General features: G+C 55.1%; 1 protein-coding gene across 1 annotated transcript; it reads right to left on the bottom strand.

The window, feature by feature from the left end:
* Positions 1-842: 842 nt before the first annotated feature.
* LOC103168734 (ectonucleoside triphosphate diphosphohydrolase 8-like) lies at positions 843-18,536 on the bottom strand. The gene is made up of 10 exons (XM_029054254.1): positions 18,459-18,536; positions 16,115-16,253; positions 14,838-14,955; positions 11,161-11,311; positions 10,016-10,175; positions 8,541-8,771; positions 7,424-7,687; positions 5,190-5,300; positions 3,693-3,827; positions 843-1,450 (listed from the first exon to the last, which is right to left on the bottom strand). The coding sequence occupies exons 2-10, from the start codon at positions 16,238-16,240 to the stop codon at positions 1,259-1,261; spliced, it is 1,488 nt and encodes a 495-aa protein (XP_028910087.1). The 5' UTR covers positions 16,241-16,253; positions 18,459-18,536; the 3' UTR covers positions 843-1,258.
* Between the last annotated feature and the right edge of the window lie 2,526 nt (positions 18,537-21,062).

The raw sequence follows: 21,062 nt of genomic DNA, 5'->3' as shown, positions 1-21,062 counted from the left end.
TTCTTTTTCTGGTATTTAAGTGCTTTCTATGTGCCAGGCACTGTTCTAATCGCTGGCGTGGTGGATAGAGCCCGGGCCCGGGAGTCAGAAAGTCACGGGTTCTAATCTCCGCTCCGCGACGCGGCTGCTGGGTGGCCTTGGGCAGGTCACTTCACTTCTCTGGGCTTCAATTACCTCATCTGTCAAATGGAGATTAAACCGTGGTCCCATGCGGGACAGGGACTGTGTCCAACCTGATTTGCCCGTACCCACCCCAGCGCTTAGTACAGTGCCTGGCACCTAGTAAGCGCTTAACAGATACCACGATTATCATACAAGCTAATCAGATTGGACACAGTCCCTATCCCACATGGGATCCACGGTCTCATTCCCCAGTTTCCGGATGAGTTAAGTGAGGCCCGGAGAAGTGAAGCGTCTCGCCCAAGGACACGCAGCAGAGAAGTGGCCGAGCTAGGATAAGAACCCGGGGTCCTCTGACTTCCAGCCCCGGGGTCCCGCCCGAGGCCGCGCTGCTTTTTCTTCACGTTGAAGCGGACCCCGAGAGTCCGAATCCCCGGGTGACTCCTGCGTCTCTTATTCTGGCTTGACGGAAAGTCACTCGATCGTTTCCAATCGATCGATCCACCGGTCACTGCATTTATTGAGCATTTACCCGTGCAGAGCACCGGACTAGACCCGCGGGAGAGTAAAATACCGTGAGTCGAGACGGTACCTGCTCTCAAGGAGCTTACGGTCTACCACGGGACAGTCCCTTTCCTTGAGGAGCTTACGGTCTACCGTGCGCTAAGCACTCGGGAGAACACGATGATGTCAGTAGACGCACTCCCTGCCGTCGAGGAGCTTACTTGCTGAACTGTACTTCCCAAGTGCTTAGTACAGTGCTCTGCACACAGTAAGCGCTCAATGAATAGGATCGAACGAATGAGCTCACAGCGTCGCGGCATCCCCTCGGTGCGGTCGAGTCCCTGCCAACTCCCCCCATCGGATCCCAAAGAGACCGTCATTGCCAGGAACATCTGCGCCCCAAAGCGATTCCCCTCAAGGGCCTTTTGGCCGAAAAATCCCCTCCACCCCCGAAAAGGAAAAACGATCCAATTCCCAGGCTGCACTTTGGAGTCCACCCGCTCCCGCAGAGGCTTCCTTCCGCCCAAGTTCAACGGGGGTTCATCCGGACCGACGGGAGATGGTGACACTCGCCCTCGCCGAGTCAAAAGGGCCGCCCGTCCTCACCCCGTTCCGAACGGGTCCGGTCCGCCGCCTAAGCGGGACGGCAGAAATACTGAACGGCGAGAGCCGCGACGGTCAGCGAGACGGCCAACACGAGGAAGGAGACGGCCGCGATCCAGACGTCGCGGTTTTGGGCCCGGCTCCAGGCTGGCTTTTCGGAGGGGATCATGTTGGTGAGGTTCAGCATGTAGCCCAGGCTCCAGCCGATGTCGGCGTCCGCGGCCTGGGAGGGGACGTGAAGGAAAGGCCCGGTTGGTGACTGTGAGACTTGAGATGCTAATTGCGGTATTTATTAAGTGCTTACTGTATTAAGCGCCGGGGTGGATATAAGCAAATCGGGTTGGACACGGTCCTTGTCCCTTGTGGGGCTCCAGGTCTCAATCCCCACTTTACACATGAGGTAACTGAGGCCCAGAGAACTAAAGTGACTTGCCCAAGGCCACACAGCAGACACGTGACAGTACCAGGGGGTAAAACCCATGACCCTTTGGCCACCAGGCTCTATCCACTAGGCCATGCTGTTTCCCTAATTAGCAGAGAAGCAGCGTGGCTCAGTGGAAAGAGCCCGGGCTTGGGCGCCAGAGGTTATGGGTTCGAATCCCGGCTCTGTCAGCTGTGTGACTGTGGGCAGGTCACTTTACTTCTCTGGGCCTCGGTTCCCTCATCTGTAAAATGGGGATGAAGACTGTGAGCCTCACGTGGGACAACCTGATTCCCCTGTATCTACCCCAGCGCTTAGAACAGTGCTCTGCACATAGTAAGCGCTTAACAAATGCCAACGTTATTATTATAGTTCTAATTAGGAGAACCATTCAGGTCTCCTTCCCCTCCTCTTTAATATTTTCTAAGCCCCCCTCGAAGAGTATGCTAGGGTTTTCTTTTTTATTTTTTTTGGTATTTGTTAAGCGCTTACAGTGTGCCGAGCATCTGATGATCTATCTACCGCAGCGCTTTTCTGGGCCTCAGTTTCCTCCTCTGTAACATGGGGATTAAAGCTGTGAGTCTCACCTGGGACAGGGACCGGGTCCAACCCGATTATCTCCTCTCTACCCCAGCGCTTAGAACAGTTCCTAGCACGTACTGAGCACTTAAATACCATAATTATTCATTATTAACAAACGTTCCCGCCAGCCAGCCAGGTGTTCTTTTCACACGCGTGGCCGGGAGCGTAGGGGAGATTGGGAGTGTCAGATTTTTAACAGGACGTGAACAAGCTGAGATAAAGTCTTCCCCACCCCATGACAGACAATCTCCCCTCCCCTTACTCAGCACCCTCCCCACCAAGCCCTGCAACACTTATATCCGGCGCTTACAACAGTGTTTGGCACATAGTACGCGCTTAAGAAATGCCATTATTATTTTCATATCCCCATCTGTCATTTCTTTCTTTCTATTAACGTCTGTCTCCCCCTCTAGACTGTCAGTTCGTTGGGGCAGGCAATGTATCCGGTTATTGTCGTACTGGACTCTCCCAAGCGCTTAATACAGTGCTCTGCCCTCGGGAAGCGCTCAATAAATGATCGACCGACTGATTCCATCTTTCTCCGCCCCCAGCAGTGCCCATAAAGGAGCACCGCCTTAGGAGAAGCAGCGTGGCTCCGGGGAAAGAGCCCGGGCTTGGGAGTCAGCGGTCGTGAGTTCGAATCCCGGCTCTGCCGCTCGTCAGCTGTGTGACTGCGGGCGAGTCACTTCCCTTCTCTGTGCCTCAGTTCCCTCATCTGTAAAATGGGGATTAAGAGTGTGAGCCCCACGTGGGCCAACCTGATTCCCCTGTGTCTACCCCAGCGCTTAGAACAGTGCTCTGCACATAGTAAGCGCTTAACAAATACCAACGTTATTATAGAGATGACCCTTGCGCTTGCAATAGCCGAGGACATTCCACAACCCTTCATTCATTCAGTCGTATTTACTGAGCGCTTCCTGGGCGCAGAGCGCTGTGCTAAGCGCTCGAGAGAGGACAACAGAACAGTGGACACATTGCCTATGCACAATGAACATCTTCCAGCCCAGCGTTCCGCGCACAGTCGGCGCTGAGAAGCAGCGCGGCTTCAAGCGGAAAGCGCCCGGGCTTGGGAGTCAGAGGACGTGGGTTCTCATCCCAGCCCCGCCACTTGTCTGCTGTGTGACCTTGGGCAAGTCACTTCACTTCGCTGGGCCTCAGTTACCTCATCTGGAAAAGGGGGCTTGAGAGCCTGAGCCCCACGTGGGACAACCCGATTACCCTGTAACCACCACAGTGCTTGGCACACGGTGCTGTAAGCCCGTCAGAGGGCAGGGACCGTCTCTATCCGTTGCCGACTTGTCCATTCCAAGCGCTTAGCACAGTGCTCTGCACATAGTAAGCGCTCAGTAAATACTGTTGAATGAATAGTAAGTGCTCAGTGAATACCCTAATTCTTATTATTGTTATTTTTATCATTCCTACTTCCGCTAGTCAATTGCGAAGGGCAAGAGAACCTTGTTACCTGTTTTCTGAAGCTAATGGTGGACCAGGATTCATCGGTGAACTTGTATCCATCCAACAGCAGGGTTAGAATGTAGACGGCCGTGGGGCAATAATTAGGCAGCCGTTTCTTCTGGTCTGGGTAACTGGTCTCCAACTGGAAAACCAACCAGCGAGACAACCAAGTGGATAAGGAGGATAACGACCCGCGCCCTCCCTCCTCAAATCCCAATGCCCCACTTGGGACGGGGACTGTGTCCATCCCGATGATCTTTTATCTACTCCAGGGCTTGGAACGATTTGACCCGTAATAAGTGCTTGACAGATAGTATTATCGTCATTAGGGATGGACAGTTACCATTTTTAATGATAGTAATAATAATAACCGTGGGATTTGTTAAGCCCCGCTAGGTGCCAGGCGCCGTACTGAGCGTCGCGTTATGGACACGAGCGAATCGGTTGGACACGGTCCCTCTCCCGCGTGGGGCTCACGGTCTCCGTCCCCGTGTTCCAAATTGAGGTGACGGAGGGCCAGAGAAGTGAAGGTCATTCAGTAGTATTCATTCAATAGTATTTAGTGAGCGCTTACTATGTGCAGAGCACTGTACTAAGCGCTTGGAATGGACCAATCGGTAACAGAGACGGTCCCTGCTCTCTGACGGGCTTACGGTCTAATCGGGGGAGTCGGACGAGGACAGTGGCAAAAAATAAAATCGAGGGGAAGAACATCTCATTAAAACAATAGCAAATACATGGAATCAGGGTGATGTACATCTCGTTAACAGAATAAATAGGGTGACGAAGATATATACAGTCGAGCGGACGAGTACGGTGCCGAGGGGATGGGACGGGAGAGGGGGAGAAAGGGGGGAGAAGAGGGTTTGGCTGCGGAGAGGTGAAGGGGTGGGGGTAGAGGGAGCAGAGGGAAAAAGGGGGGAGCTCAGTCTGGGAAGGCCTCTCGGAGGAGGTGAGCTCTAAGTAGGGTTTTGAAGAGGGGAAGAGAATCAGTTTGGCGGAGGTGAGGAGGGAGGGCGTTCCGGGCCCGCGGGAGGACGCGGCCCGGGGGTCGACGGCGGGACGGGCGAGAACGGGGGGCGGCGAGGAGGAGGGCGGCGGAGGAGCGGAGCGTGCGGGGTGGGCGGTGGAAAGAGAGAAGGGAGGAGAGGTAGGAAGGGGCGAGGTGATGGACAGCCTCGAAGCCTAGAGTGAGAAGTGACTCGGTCAGGGTCACGCAGCGGACAAGTGGCGGAGCCGGTGTTGGAACCCGTGACCTTCTGAATCCCAGGCCCAGGCTCTGGGACGTACGCCATGCTGACTGTAGGTTTCTTGCCTGTTAACCTCAAGCCCCTGGAAGGTTCACCTTCTCTCCCCTGCCAACTACAGTCCTCACCTCACCGGGTTTCACCTCCCTCTTCCCTCGTCCCCCTCGATCACCTCTCCCGTCACCCCCCAGACCCCGAGACAGCCACATCCCGGTCTGAGGAGGGAGGCTCTTCCCTCCCGGATGGCAGCTACTCACCTCGTCCCACCTCTTCTTGCAGAATTCCCAGATGGTGGCATTCGTGACGCTCAGGGACTGGCCCTGGGTCAGATTCAGGAAATTGAAGGTGTAATAGAAAGCTGAAAATGCCTGAAAGTCAGGAAATCAAAGTGTTGCCTTGGCGTTTGGAAACTCTCCTTCCAGGGCGGATTTTAAGGGTGGTGGCCTGATCTCTTTGAACACCGTGCTGGGAGGTCTGTAAGCTTTGTTTTTTCCTGGGAAGTGAGTAAGCCATGTTTTCTCCCCAGGAAGTGGGTAAGTTTTGCTTTCCACCGGGATGGGGGTAAGCTTTGCTCTCTCCCGGGAAGTGGAAAAGCCTTACCCTCTCCCTGAAAAGCGGGTAGGCTCCGCTCTCTCCCCATGGTAAGCTCTGCTCTCTCCCCAGGATGTAAGTGAGCCTTGCTTTCTCCCCGGAGAGTGAGTAAACCTTGCTCTCTCCCCGTAAGTTTTGCTTTCCACTGGGAAGGGGGTGAGCTTTGCTATGTCCCGGGAAGTGGATAAGCCTTGCTCTCTCCCTGAAAAGTGGGTAAGCTCTGCTCTCTCCTCAGGATGTAGGTAAGCCTTGCTTTCTCCCCGGAGAGTGAGTAAACCTTGCTCTTTCCCCGTAAGTTTTGCTTCCCGCTGGGAAGGGGATAAGCTTTGCTCTCTCCCGGGAGGTGGATAAGCCTTACTCTGTCCCTGAAAAGTGGGTAAACTCCGCTCTCTCCCCATGGTAAGGTTTGCTCTCTCCCCAGGACGTAGGTAAGCCTTGCTTTCTCCCCGGAGAGTGAGTAAACCTTGCTCTCTCCCCGTAAGTTTTGCTTTCCACTGGGAAGGGGATAGGCTTCGCTCTCTCCCGGGAAGTGGATAAGCCTTGCTCTCTCCCTGAAAAGTGGGTAAGCTCAGCTCTCTCCCCAGGACGTTAGGTAAGCCTTGCTTTCTCCCCGGAGAGCGAGTAAACCTTGCTCTCTCCCCAGAGAGTGAGCAAGCCTTGCTCTCTTCTCAGGAAGAGGATAAGCTCTGTTATCTCACCAGAAAATGGGTAAACCTTGCTGTCTCCCTGGGAAGTGGGTAAGCCTCGTTCTGTCCCCGGGAAGTGGGTTCGCCTTCCTCTCTCCCTGGGAAGTGGGAAAGCCTTGCTCTCTTCTCAGGAAGAGGGTAAACCTTCTCATCTCACCAGAAAATGGGTAAACTTGGCTTTGTCCTCGGGAAGAGGGTAAGCTTTATCATCTCCCCAGAAAATGAGTAAACCTAGCGCTCACCCTGGGAAGTGGGTAAAGCCTGTCTCTCTCCCTAGAAAGTGGGTAAGCCCTCCTCTTTTGCCAGAAAGTGGGAAAGCCTTGCTCTCTTCCCAGGAAATAGGTACGCCTTGTATCATCCTCTCCCACGCGTTTACTACAGCGCTCTGCACAGAGTAAGCACTCAGTAAATACCAACGAATGAACGAATGAATGAACGAGGGCAGACCTGCTTATTATTATCACTACAGGCTCCACAAACACCCATCTCCCCTCCATCCCGCCCCAGAGCCAGCAGCACCCAGACGAGACAGAGGTCGAGTTGAGGTAGGGACCCTTGATCTTTTGGAGGACCAGGAGGAGGAAGGCAAACTATTATTAACTCACAGACTTTCCTCCTCCCCCTTCCCTTTCCCCGGGGTTTTCCCAAGGCCGTCTTCTACCTCTGACATCATTGCTACCGGGGCTATGAGGCCTGGGCGTGCCCAGAGCCCAAGGCTGGCAACCAGAACTCTATTTAGTCAGTCAGCCAGGATTAGAACCCAGGTCCTTCCGACTCCCAGGCCCGTGCTCTATCCACTAAGCCACGCTTGCTTCTTCTTAGAATATTATTCCAAGTGGTTCACTAGATTGTAAACGCTCTGAAAGCAGGGGCTATGTGCTCTAAGCTTGTCTCTAGATAATAAACCCACTGAGGGCAGAGAACGTGTCTCTCTATTGCCGTATTGTTCTCTCCCAAGAGCTAGCACAGTGCCCTGCACAAAGTAAGCGCTCAATACATATGATGAATGGATGAATGAATGCCTTTTCTCTAGTGCTTAGTGTGGTGGCCGAGGGGACGGCCCATGGAAGTGCAGGAGAAAGAGATTATGGGGAAGGATTTGTTCGCCCTGCCTCTCCTTGACCTCCTCCGCTCTCCTCCCCGCACCGGGGTCCAGGTCAAAGAGGATGGGGGTAGGAGGAGGGGGGTGGGAGGAGGGGGAGGGGTTCTCTCACGTAGAATTTGCCGTACACCGCGGGCTGGTAGACGCCGTTGAAGGCACAGTCCTCGCGTCCCCCACAGGAGGAGAAATTGAAGAGGGTTCGGACGGCGGAGAAGCAGGCCTCGGGGTCCCCCGTTCCGCTGAGGAGGATTTCGCTTCGGGGGTTATAGCGGTCCGGGCGTCTGGTGCAGGAGGAGTTGTAGAGACCTTCCAGGAGGAGGGTCTCTTGGAAGCCACTGGGATAGCACGGGTGGTCCACCCTTCTGGACCTACTGGCCTGAGGAGATGGTAGCCGGTCAGCAGGAAGCCTCCCACAGTCTAGTCCTCCCCTTCCGCCATCCCCCTCTGATCCTGGCCATTTTGGGGCCGGATCACCCCCTTCCGCTGGGATGAGGACTGCCCGTTCACCTAAGCTCTCAGTCGAGTGCTCTGCTCACAGTAAGCACTCATCGCCCCCTCCTATGCCACCTCGCTCCTCTCTTTCTACAACCCATCCCGCACATTCCGCTCCTCTGGTGCCGCTAACCTTCTCACCGATCTTGCCTGTCTCGCCCGCATCCCGCCTCTGATCCGGAACACCCTCCCTCCTCACATCCCACAGACAATTTCCCCTCCTTCAAAGCCTCACTGAAAGCACATCTCCTCCAAGTGGCCTTCCCGGACTAAACCCCACTTTTCCTCAGCTCCCATCCCCTTCTGCGTCGCCCTGACTCCCTCCCTTTGCTCTTCCCCTTCTCCAACCCCAAAGCATTTACGTCCATATCCGTCATTGTATTAATCCCTCTGCTCCCCCCCTCTCCGAGCCTCGAAGCGCTTAGGTCCATTTCTGTCGTTTTATTAATCTGTATCGACGTCCGTCTCCCCGCCTCTAAACCGTGAGCCCGTCGCGGGCAGGTAACGTCACCGGTTATTGTCGTGTCGTACTTTCCCCAGTGTTTAGTCCAGTGCTCTGCACACGGTAAGTGCTTAATAAATACAACTGAATAGTAAGCGCTCAATAAATACCACCGATTGATTGATGAATGAGGACTCCACCTCCCGCACCTCAGACCCCCCTGAAGTCCTGGACCTCAGCCCAGCTACGCTCCCTTAAATCCAGGGCCCTCATGAGCCTCAGCTGGCGTCCCAACCTGCACCAGGTGAGCCTGGAGCATCTTCAAGGCCTGGTCTCGCCCGTAGCAGAGGTAGCTGTGAGTGTAGACGGTATAGTTGTCCCCGTAGAGGCGGAAGTCCTCCTGGGTGCCGGGGTCCCCGCCGGGCCTCTGAGGCCGGAAGGTGATCTGCGTCGACGCCCCTCCCAGATCGAGGGCCCCCACTAGCTCCGCCGCCGTCGGAAGCATCCACCTCCCTGCGAAGGAATACTGGGCCGGCACCCCGCGGACCCGGGAGATCCCCTCACTCTGCAGCCAGCGCCGCCGCCTCGTGCCACTCCACTTCCCCCACCCCGGGCCCCCCCGTCTCCCCCCATCTCCGTCGCAGCTAAGAGGGACCCACCCTAAGGATTTCTCCATCACCCCCTGAAGCAGCCCGGCCTGATAGTAACAATGTCGGTATTCGTTAAGCGCTTACTAGGTGCAGAGCACTGTTCTGAGCGCCGGAGTAGACGCGGGGGAATGAGGTTGTCCCACGTGAGGCTCCCAGTCTTCATCCCCATTTGACAGATGAGGGAACTGAGGCACTGAGAAGTGAAGTGACTTGCCCACAGTCACGCAGCTGACATGGGGCAGAGTCGGGCCTAGAGGAGAGACCCCGGGCCTGGGAGTCAGAAGGGCCTGGGTTCCGATCCCGGCTCTGCCAAGCGCCTGCTGGGTTACCTTGGGAAGATCACATCGCTTCTCTGGGCCTCATCCATAAACTGGGGATTAAGGCTGTGAGTCCAATACGGGACAGGGACTGTATCCAACCCAATTACTCTGTATCTACCTCAGTGCTCAGTACAGTGCCTGGCACATAGTAAGCTCTTGACAAATACCACAATTATTATTAATGATAATAATAATAATATGATGATGATAATACCTGTGGTATTTGTTCAGCTCTTACTTCGTGCCAGGCATCATAAGGCCAGGATTAGGATTAGGGTTAGCACACTGGGATAGATGCCAGAGAACCAAACTGGACGCAGTCCCTTTCCCCCCGGGGGCTCACAGACTGAGGGGGAGATTGAACAGGTATCGAGTCCCCATTTTAGAGATGATGAAACTGAGGTGAGGAGAAATGAAGTGACTTGCCCAAAGGTCACACGGCAGGTAAGTGGCAGTGAGGTAAGGTAAGCAGGGACCTGGGAGCCCGAAGGACCCGGGTTCTAATCCCGGCTCCACCACTTGTCTGCTGTGCGACCTTGGACAAGTCACTTCACTTCTCTGGGCCTCAGTTCCCTCATCTGTAAAATGGGGATGAAGACTCTGAGCCCACGTGGGACAGGGACTGCGTCCAACCTGATTAGCTTGTATCTACGCCAGCGCTTAGAACACAGTAAGCGCTTAAAAAATCCCATAAAAAAGACCACCCCCGGGGAAATCTTTGGACGCTGGATGTGAGCTGCCCCCGATGGGGAAGATTAGCTGAGTAGGGGGCTCCGACCCTCCCCGCCCAGCCCCGGTACCTTGACCAGAGACTCCAGCAGGTAGTTGATGGTGATCCAGCCGAAGGAGCCCTCCTCGTTCCCCGTCAGGAGCTGGGCGCCCCGGAAATCCACCGGGAACTGCCTCAGTGTCTTGGAGATTTCCTCGAACAGCTGGTCTGCCTGGGAGCTGTTCTGCTGGCTGGATCCGTGGCACGGCCGCCATGAAACCACAGCTGGGGACTCACACCACCCCCCCACCCCCCCGAGCCCAGACCCCGGGGTCCCCGGCCCGAGAAGCGGGGGGGAACAGTTCGGAACCCCAAGCCGAACTGGGATCCGGATTGGGAAAGGAGAGTTTCCGCATCCCGGAGGACAGAAGGGGGAAACCGAGGCACCAAACGACAAAGGGAATGGACCCTGCGAATCCCAAAGTTGAGGAAAGGGGCCCTCTGGACTGGACACTCGTTGTGGACGGGGAACGTGTCTATTATTCTATTAGACGCTCCCAGGTGCACAGTACAGTGTCCGGCGCTTAGAACAGTGCTTGGCACATAGGAAGCGCTTAACAAATGCCATCATTATTATTAGCATGATTACTCTGCACACAGTAAGCACTCAATAAATACTATTAAATGGATGAATGAACCACCTTTCTCCCCCGGAGCGATGCCTCATATCAGAGGAGATTTGGAGTGTTAGGAAAGAGGAGCCTAAGAGTCTCTAGACTGTAAGCGTCTGTTCATTGTTCTACTGTCCTCTCCCAAGCGCTTACTACAGTGCTCCGTGCATAGTAAGTGCTCAATAAATACGATTAAATGGATGAATGAACCCCGCCCCCCGTCACCAGAGAGCGATGCCTGATATGGGAGGTGATTTAGAGCGTAAGCAACGAGAAGCGTCTCCAGACTGTAAGCTCACTGTGGGCTGCGAATGTGTCCGTTTATTGTTGCACTGTCCTCTCCCAAGCGCTCAGTACAGTGCTCCGCACGCAGTAAGCGCTCAGTAAATAGGATCGAATGAATTGAATGATGAATGAAGAATCCAGGAAAGGAAGGAAGGGGGATTCGAGGGCAGCTTCTTGGCACGGGCCGACGGGCCCCAGCTCCAAGCCCCGGGGGCCGCGCTTTCCGCCCAGAGGCCCAGGCGTCCCCTCGTCCCCCGCCACCCGACCCCGAGACTGGTACCTCAGCAGCCTCATGCCCGCCGTAGCCCCCAGAAAGGTGGGGGTCCCCCGGTGGAGGTGGTCGGGGATGAGCCCCAGGGCCTCTTGCATGCAGTCTCTCAGGCTCTCTCCGGCCCGTGCGGGCTCTTCCCTGTAATAAGAAATCCCAGGGCCTGGGAGTGGGCCGGCCCAGCTCAGGCTGAGTGTTGGGACCCAGGAGTCCGAGGCCTCGCGGGGGTGGGAGTGGTGGGTGCGTGGGGGGGGGGTCCTTCCCTTTTATTTAAATCAGAACAGGATAGAAAGAACATCGATTCTTTGGAAATGAGCTGCCAGAGAAGGCTTTTGCAAACGCTGTGGAATGCCCTAAAAACAAACAGATGGATTTTAGAGCAAATTAAGCCACAGTGGTCTTTGGAAGGCCAAATGACTCGACTTAGATGAGCATATTTCGGACACGTAGTCAGGAGAGGACACTAATGCTGGGAAAGGTCCAGGGAAAACACGGAAGAGACAGTCCGGCAGCTAGACGGACAGAGGCCGTAATGACGATAACGGAAGAACCGTTAGAGAGGTCGCGGATCGTGGCGGAGGACGGGACGTTCCGGAGAAAGTAGATCCGTGGAGATGCTGTGAATCGGAAATGACTCGACAGCAGTTAATAATAATAATAATTTGTTAAGCACCTAGAACTGGTCCATAGTAAGCGCTTAACAAATACCATAATTATTATTATTATTATTAAGCACTTACCCTTTAATGATAATTATTCTTATGGTATTTGTTAAGTGCTTACGTTGTGCCAGCCACTGTACTAAGCGCTGGGTGGATACAAGAAAATCGAGTTGGACACAGTCCAATCCCCATTTTATAGATGAAGACACTGGGGCACAGAGAGGTGAAGTGACTCGCCCAAGGCCACACAGCAGACAAGTGACAAAGCTGGGATTAGTACCCATGGTCTTCTGACTCCCGGATCCCGTGCTCTATCCACTAGGCTATCCCGCTCCAGACTGGGCGGGGAACGTGTCTTGTTTATTGTGGTGTGATACTCTCCCAAGCGCTTAGTACAGTGCTCCGCACACAGTAGGCGCTCAATAAATACGATCGACTGACTGACGATGCATCAAGCTCTCTTGGAAGCGCCGGAGTAGATACGTGATCATCAGGTTGGATACAGCCCCCGTCCCACTTGGAGCTCACAGTCTGAGCAGGAGGGAATAGGATTTGATCCCCATTTCGGCTTGGCCTAGTGGAAAGGGCCCGGGCCTGGGAGTCAGAGGACCCAGCCCGGCTCCGCCACTCGCCTGCTGTGTGACCTTGGGCGAGTCACTTTACTTCTCTGGGCCTCACTGACCTCGTCTGTAAAATGAGGATGAAGACTGTGAGCCCCATGTGGGACAGGGACTGTGTCCAACCCCATTTGCTTGTACTGAACCCAGGGGTCCCGATGTGCTTGGATTCCCCCGGTGCTTGGTACATAGTAAGCACTTAACAAAAGTCGTTTAAAAAAAGAAAATATTTGATCCTCAGCTCACCCCAGCCCCACACACTTCCTGTCCATATTCTTCTACTTTTCAATTTCCCCTTGTCCCAACCTTCTTAAATGCCCCTCTCCTCCTGTAGACTGTAGGTTTCTTGTGGGCACGGCTCATTTCCACCAACTCTACCATATTGTATTTTCCCAAGCGCTTAGTACAGTCCCCTGCACACAGTGACCGTTCAATAAATGCCATCGATTGATTGATTGCCTGACATGGGCAAACACACCCACACCCTCCCATACACACGAGATCAAAGTGACTCTCCCAGCCCCCTGCCCACTGTATGACCTTGGAGCTTAGAACGGCACTTAGCAATCGGTAAGCGCTTAACAAATACCATCATTATCATTATTATTATTATTAGAATTAATCAACTCTCCCCTTCCACCCCTAAAAGCCCCCCCACCCATAGTGTCGATTTGCTCGTATCCACTCCGGCGTTGATTACGGCGCCAGACCCGTAGTAAGCACTTAACGAACATCAGAATTATCATTATCGATCACCCAGATCTCCGCCAGATGCCCGGCCCAGGGGTCGGAGAGGGCGAGGGGCAATTTGGGGAGGGGCTTCAGGAAAGGGGGATGAGATGATTCAGGAGGCAGCTGAGGAGTCTATCCCCACCTCAGCTGGAAGTGGGGCAGTGGGGTGGGGGAATTAGAGGAACCTCACTGGCTCCCAGAGAGAAGGGGCCCAACGTGTTTGCCTTTCTCAAACACTTAGGAAGCCTGGGGGAAGTTTGGGTACCGAGGTAATCAATAGCTCAGTAAATAATTAGAGAAGCGGCGTGGCCTAATAGATAGAACCCGGGGCCTGCGAGTCAGGAGGTCATGGGTTCTAATCCCTCCTCCTCTTGTCTTCTGCTTGACCTCGGGCAAGGCACTTCATTTCTCTGGGCCTCAGTTCCCTCATCTGGAAAATGGGGATCGAGCCTGGGAGCCGCGTGGGGGACAGGGACTGTGTCCAACCCGATTTGCTTGTATCCCCCCAGTGCTCAGTATAGTGCCTGGCATAGAGTAAGTGCTTAACAAATAGCGGAATTATTATTCTTAATTATTTATAAAGATCAGGACAGGGACGTAGCGGGACTCCCAGCAGCCCCGGGCCCCGGGGCTCCACGTCGTGCCATCTTGAGAGACCCCGGCGGATGGCAGGAAGGCCGTGAGAAGAACCCGAAACACAGCCCGGGCCAAGGCACCGGAGGACGACCCTTCCACCCCCTCTGCCTCCCCGTCTCCTTTTTCATATGGCATTTGTCAAGCGCTTATTCTGTGCCAGGCACTGTGCTATAAGCTCTGGGGTAGATACAAGCTAATAAGGTAAAGCACAGTCCCAGTCCCACTTGGGGCTCACACTCTTCATCCTCACTTTACAGATGAAGTAATTGAGGTCCAGAGAAGTAATGATAATAATGGTGGTATCTGTTAAGCGCTTACTACATGCAAAGCACTGTTCCAAGCCCTGGGGTGATCAGGATGTCCCACGTGGGGCTCACAGTTTTAATCCCCATGTTGCCGATGAGGTCACTGAGGCATAGAGAAGTTAAATGACTTGCCCACGGTGACACAGCAAACGAGTGACGGAGCCAGGATTAGAACCCAGGTCCTTCTGGCTACCAAGCCCGGGCTCTACCCGCTAGGCCACGCTGCTTCTCTACAGTGTTCTGCACACAGTAAGCGCTTAATAAATACCCATAAGCTCATTTGGGGCAGTTAATGTGAATGGGTCTACTGTGGTATTGTACTCTTCCAAGTGCTCAGTACAGTGCTCGGCACACAGTAAGCGCTCAGTAAAGACGACTGAATGAACGAATGAACACCCACTCCCGTGTAGCAGCAGGGGAACAACTGGGGGTGACGGGTGGGGAGAAGCGGCCCAGGGAGAGGAGGGGGTGTCAGGGTTCGGTCTTGGTCTAATCGAAGCACTGATTGGGTTCTCGGCACAGTCCCCCCGCCAAGGGTCCCCTCTAGACGCCCCCTCTAGACTGTGAGCTCGCGGTGGGCAGGTAAGTGTCCGTTGCTATACTGTCCTCTCCCAAGCGTTCAGTACAGTGCTTTGCACACAGTAAGTGCTCAGTAAATACGACCCAATGAAGGAACGAGGGCCCACGGCTCCTCCCGAGCCTCTGGGCCCCGGGGTGACGTCCTGAGCCGGACTGACCTTCCACGGCGCAGGCCAGGGCCTGGCTGACGATGCCCGTGTCGTTCTCCTTGCCCGCCGGCCACTGGTAGACGAAGAGAGACGTGTGCGAGGAGCCGGCGTCAAACACCATCCCGTACTGAGGAAGAGAAGGCTCATTCGTTCCGTGCGGTCGAAGCCTTCCGCGCCTAAGCCCTCCTCTCCTCTTCTCCCAATCCCTTCTGCGCCGCTCTGACTTGCTCCTTCATCCGTCCTCCCTCCCAGCCCCACGGCACAGGTTATTGCATATCGGTATATTATTATTATCAAGGGCCATCGAGTCGTTTCCGATCCGTAGCGACTCCACGGACAGACTTTCTCCGGAACGTCCTGCCCTCTGCCGTGATCCGCAACCTTTCTAACGGTTCTTCCGTTATCGTTTTTACGGTCTCTGTCCGTCCAGCTGCCGGGCTGCCTCTCCCACGTTTTCCCGGGGCTTTTCCTAGCATCAGTGTCTTCTCCGGAGAATCAGTCCTCCTGATTACGCCGTCCAAAATATCTAAGTCGAGTCATTTGGCCTTCCAAAGACTCTTAGTAGCAGAGTGGTGAGCAGCAGCATGGCCTAGTGACAAGAGCCCGGGCTTGGGAGTCAGAGGACGTGGGTTCTAATCCTGGCTCCGTCACTTGTTTGCTGTGTCACCTTGGGCAAGTCACTTCACTTCTCTGTGCTTCAGTTCCCTCATCGGCAACATGGGGATTAGGACTGTGAGCCCCACGTGGGACAAACTTGTATCTACCCCAGCGCTGGGCACATAGTAGTACAACAGAATTAGCAGATTCGTTCATTCCTTCATTCGAATGTATTTATTGAGCGCTTACTGTGTGCAGAGCTCCGTACCAAGCGCTTGGGAAAGTACAATACAACGATAACCAGTGACATTCCCTGCCCACAACGAGATCACAGTCCAGAGGAGGGGAGATAGACGTCGATACAAATATATAAAATGGCAGATATGGACATGAATGCTTTGGGGCTGGGAGTGGGGGGAAGAGCAAAGGGAGCAAGTCAGGGCGACGCAGAAGGGAGTGGGAGATGAGGAAAAGTGGGGCTTAGTCTGGGAAGGCTTCTTGGAGGAGATGGGCCTTCAGGAAGGCTTTGAAAGGGGAGGAGAGTCACTGTCTGGTGGATTTGAAGAGGGAGGGCGTCCCAGGCCAGAAGCAGGATGTGGGCCGGGGGTTAGCACCAGAGGAGCCAAGTATGCGGGAGAGATCACTGCCCATAACGAGCATCCAGTCTAGGGGGAGAGAAGGGAGCTCACCTTGGTCTCCGGGGGCAGGTACACGTCTCTGGCTTCCACAATGACAAGGATCAGGGCAACGATTCCTGAGCCAATGGCAGCAGTGAGGAGAATCCCGAGGGCCAGGCTCTTCCGAGAGCGTCCCATGCTCGCCGCGCACCTGGGGAGACGGCAGACGCCCGGGGTGGTGAGCTGAGGTCATCGCCCTCCCCTCCGCCTCCCGCCCTCCAACGTGCGAATACCGGCATGGAAAAGTCTCGGTGACTGGGCCTCTTAGATGGTCTGCCAACCTCACTGGTCCCGGAAGAAGCTGGGTTGCTGAGGGGGAAGAGCCCGGGCCTGGGAGTCAGAAGGACCTGAGTTCTAATCCTAGATCCGCCACTTGTCTGCTGGGCGACCCTGGGCCAGTCGCTTCGCTTCTCTGGGCCTCAGACTGTGAGGCCCAGGTGACCTCCTGGATTACTGTATCAGACTCCCAGCCTCCTGCCTCTCCCCACTCCAATCCATACTTTATTCTGCTGCCCGGATCATTTTTCTACAGAAATGTTCAGGACAAGTCACCCCACTCCCCCCAGATCTCCAGTGGTTGTCCATCTACCTCCTCATCCAACACAAATTCCTCACCCTTGGACTTAAAGCTCTCCATCACCTCGCCCCCCCCCCCACCTCACCTCACTATTCTCCTACCACAAGGCTTCGCACGCTTCACCCCTCTAATGCCAACCTTCTCACTGTGCCTCCGTCTCGCCTACCTCACCGCCGACCCCCGTCCACGTCCTGCCCCCGGCCTGGATTGCCCGCCCTCCTCAAACCCCACAGTTCCTCTCCCCACCCTTTCAAAGCCATACCGAAAGCCCATCTCCTCCAGGAGGCCTTCCCCGACTAAGCCCCCCTTTTCCTCTTCTTCCTCTCCCTTCTGCGTCGCCCTGACGCGCTCCCTCCGTTCTTCCCCCCTCCCAGCCCTACACCACTGATGTTCATATCCATCATTTTTTTATTTCCATCCGGTCTGTCTCCCCGTCTAGACTGTAAGCTTGTTGTGGTCGGGGAATGTGTCTATATATTGTATCATCCTCTCCCAAGCTCTTAGTACAGTGTTCTGCACACAGTAAGCGCTCAACAAATACGATCGAATGAACGAATGTGGGACAAGGATGGTTTCTGTTAGAGGGGGAGACAGACGTGAATAGAAATAAATAAATTACGGCTGTGGATGTGAGCGTGGGGCTGGGAGGGGGATCAGGGATGGTCCAGGAGAGGAGGGAGGAAGCCAGGGGAGAAGCTGAGCCTCAATCACTGAACCAAACCAGCACCCCCTCCGGCCCCTCCCTGGGGTCACCCCCACAGGGCAGCGACCTCTGTCCTCACTGACCTTTGACCTTCACGGGCCACACTAGGACCGGGACCCGAAAGGTCACCGGGCCACCCCGGGCCCCCGTTAGCCCAGCCAGGGACCCAAGAGTCCGGGTCCATTCTGCCCCCCTGCAGGCTCTAGTCACTAATTAATTCATTGAGTCGTATTTATCGAGCGCTTACTGGGTGCAGAGCACTGTACTAAGCGCCTGAGATAGTACGCCGTGACAGTCAACGATAACAGGCTCGGCTCCGCCACACGCCTGGTCTGTGACCTTGGACAAGTCACTTCGCTTCTCTGGGCCTCAGTTCCCTCATCTGGAAAATGGCGATTAAGACTGTGAGTCCCATGTGGGAAGGGACTGTTGTCTGACCCGATTCACTTGTATCTCCCTCAGTGCTCAGAACAACGCCCGGCACATAGTAAGCTCTTAACAGTGAGTACTCAATAAATAGGATTGAGTGAAAGTGTTATTATTATTATTACTATTATACCGCACCGGGCAGCCTGGGAGACCGGTCACTTTCTGCTGACGGTCCCGTCGGGGCCTAGGCAGATCCAGTTGCCCGGGGTTGGGGTCCAAAGGGGCTGGCAGAGGTCTCCCCCGATCTCAGGAGGCTTCTGGGAGATTCGATCTGCTGCCGCTGCTCGCCGAATCTCTCCCTCCTTTGCCCTCCCCTTTGCCCCTACTCAGTGCTCAGCTGGGTGGGCGGGCACTACCTTCCTACCTGCTGCTGAGTCGCTTGGCCATTTCGCCGGTCTGCGCCACCTTTTCCCCCTGCCCTTCCCCCGGAGGGTCCCTCAGGGCTTGGGGCAGAGGGGTAAGGGGAGGGTTTGGGGCAGCAGGGGAAGAGGCCCAAGGTGGAATATCGTAGCCCCCCACATCCCATCCGTCCCCCTCTCGCGTCCGGCTCCGGGAAGGAAGCGGCGAGGGTCCCAGTTTGCCCTCCCTCCTCCCCCGCCGCCGGCCCTCTGCCCCTTCACCGGGCCCTGTCAGGGCCCGACGCTCACCTGGACCCAGAGCTGAGGGGTCCCGGCTGCTGGACACTGGCCCCCCGGGGTCCGTCTTCCCTTCCTCTCCCTCGGGAGGAAGGTGTACCGGGCCGGGGGGTGGGGCCGTCAGGTGTTCGGGTCACTGGTTGGGCAGCCCTGTCCTAGCCCCGTCTGTCCCAATCCCCTCCCCTCGGCCCAGGGCCAAGAACCGCCCCCTGGCAAGGTGCCCAGGACCCATGCCCGGGGTGGAGAGGTGAGCCTTTCCCTCCCTTCCTCCTTCCCTCCAGCTGGGAGGCAAGTTCGTTAACCAAGCGGCTATTGCCTTGTGCAGCCCAGAGCAGATCTGGTCCCCCACCCTCGCCCCCAGGGTGGAAGATTGCCCCCATTCTTTCATTCAAACTTTCAATCCTATTTAATGAACACTTACTGTTTGCGCAAAGCCCTGGGGAGAGTTCAATATAACAGTAAACATAGCACAGTGGCTACAGCATGGGCCTGGGAGTCAGGTGGTCATGGGTTCTAATCCCCGCTCTGCCACCTGGCTGCTGTGTGACCTTGGGCAAGTCACTTCACTTCTCTGGGCCTCAGTTGCCTCATCTAGAAAATGGGGATTAAGAGCGTGAGCCCCATGGGGGACAGGGACTGGGTTCAACTGCCTTATTTGTATCTACCCCTGTGCTTAGTACAGTGCCTGGCACATAGTAAGCACTTAATAAGTACCATAATTTTTATTGATTATTATTATGAGAGGGGATGGACAGTTCTGGCAGCAGGCTCTTGCTCTGGATAGCAGGGGGCAGAGGAGATCCTGGGCCTCTCTCTAGACACCTCTTCTCCAACAGGGCCTACCCAGGGATGGGGACCCCCTACCTCTGGTCCCTCTCAGATCCAGAAGAGCCTCCATTCGGTCGTATTTATTGAGCGCTTACTCTATGCAGAGCACTGTTCTAAGCACTTGGGAGAGGAAAACACAACAATAAACAGACACATTTCCTGGCCACAATGAGCTAGGCACCACAGACCTCAGGTGCTTATCCCAGCTTCCCCTGTCCCAACCTCCAGTCACCAGCACGGAATAGTTGTAGTGATGCTATTTATTGAGAGCTTACTCTAAGCAGGGCGCTGTACTAAGCACTGGGAAAGAATATACAAGTGGGAATTAATAATAAGAATAGTAACTGTGGTATCTGTTAAGCACTTACTATGTGCCAGGAACTGTACTAAGCACTGGGGTGGATACCAGCAAATCAGATTGGACACAGTCGCTGACCCACATGGGGCTCACAGTCTTAATTCCCATTTTCCCGATGAGGGAACTGAGGCCCAGAGGAGTGAAGTGACCGGCCCAAGGCCACACAGAGGACAAGCGGCAGAGCCGGGATTAGAACCCATGACCTTCTGACTCCCGGGACCGTGCTCCGTCCTCTACGCCGTGCTGCTGAGACACAGTACTGTCCCTCAGTCGGCTCACAGCCTAAGATCGGGTGGTGACCGCCTTCACAAGACCAAAACGCCATCCGGTTGCCACACTTTTAATTTTCAGTTTCCACATTACTGTCCAAGGGAGGGGGTGTGTGTGTTCGCGTAGGAAGGGGCTGGGACTGGCTAAGCCCCCCTTTCCTCTTCTCTCCCTCCCTTCTGAGACGTCCTGACTTGCTCCCTTTCTTCTTCCCCGGCCCCCTCCCCCAGCCCCACACCACTTATGTCCATATCCGTCGTTTATTTCTATTCACGTCTGTCTCCCCTTCTAGACTGCAAACTCATTGTGGACAGGGAATGTGTCTCTTCATTGTTCTATCGTCCTCTCCCAAGCGCTTAGTCCAGGGCTCTGCACAAAGTAAGCGCTCAATAAACACAGTTGAATGAATGAACGAAGGGAACTGGGGCATGCAGAGCAGGAGAGGTAAGTAGCCCCTGGACCCCATCTTTTCAGCCAACCAGTCTCCCCAATTCCCGATTTTTCATTCCTAAAATTGGGCTTAACTCCCTGTCCCGGCCGCAGCCCCGCCAATCCCGCCCTGTTGCTTATGGGAAAGGTGCTAAAATGTGTGCGTGTGCGCGTGCACACGTATGTGCATGTGTCTGTGTGTTTTTGTGGGAGGGGGTCGGGGGGAAGGTCCTTGATCGGATGTAACGACCTTCCATTCATCCATTCATTCAATAGTATTTATTGAGTGCTTACTGTGTGCACAGCACTGTACTAAGCGCTTGGAATGTACAAATCGGGAAAGCATTGGTAGGCCAGAGACCAGAACAGCCCCCTTCGGGTCTCCCACCACCTTCCCTCCTTAGCAAGGGTCCGCAGGACCCTCCCGGGCGGTTCGGCCCTCTGGGCGACTGCTGATTTCTTTAGGGGCTGGGCCCCTTCCTCACCCGGCCTCGGCCAGGGGGAAGCCACTCCACCAGGCTCCCCTCGGTCCCCCACCCTGGGCAGCCTGGCTCACTCTTGGGCTATTGGATGGTCCCGCTCGGAAGGACCAGGCCAGCCCTGGCAACCGGGGAACCAGGGACGGTCAGGAGGAAGTTGGAGAGAAGAGGCCCAGGAGGCCCTGGTGGCTGATAAAAATAATAATTATAATGACGGTCGTTGTTAAGCGCTTACTACGTGCCAGTCCCTGTACT

The sequence above is a fragment of the Ornithorhynchus anatinus genome, chromosome X4 (assembly GCF_004115215.2).
Source record: "Ornithorhynchus anatinus isolate Pmale09 chromosome X4, mOrnAna1.pri.v4, whole genome shotgun sequence".
In the NCBI taxonomy this organism is placed as follows: Eukaryota; Metazoa; Chordata; class Mammalia; order Monotremata; family Ornithorhynchidae; genus Ornithorhynchus; species Ornithorhynchus anatinus.
Note: the sequence above shows the minus strand (reverse complement) of the source record. Positions and strands in the feature narration are given on the sequence as shown.

What these genes read in the sequence shown, in the direction of transcription:
- LOC103168734 (XM_029054254.1), bottom strand. Translation starts at nt 16,240, where the DNA reads ATGGGACGCTCTCGGAAGAGCCTGGCCCTCGGGATTCTCCTCACTGCT. An exon ending in GCGGGCATGAGGCTGCTGAG is followed by an intron (nt 10,176 to 11,160) that starts GTACCAGTCTCG and finishes CCACGGATCCAG; the next exon opens with CCAGCAGAACAGCTCCCAGG. An exon ending in TGCTGGAGTCTCTGGTCAAG is followed by an intron (nt 8,772 to 10,015) that starts GTACCGGGGCTG and finishes GTGCCGGCCCAG; the next exon opens with TATTCCTTCGCAGGGAGGTG.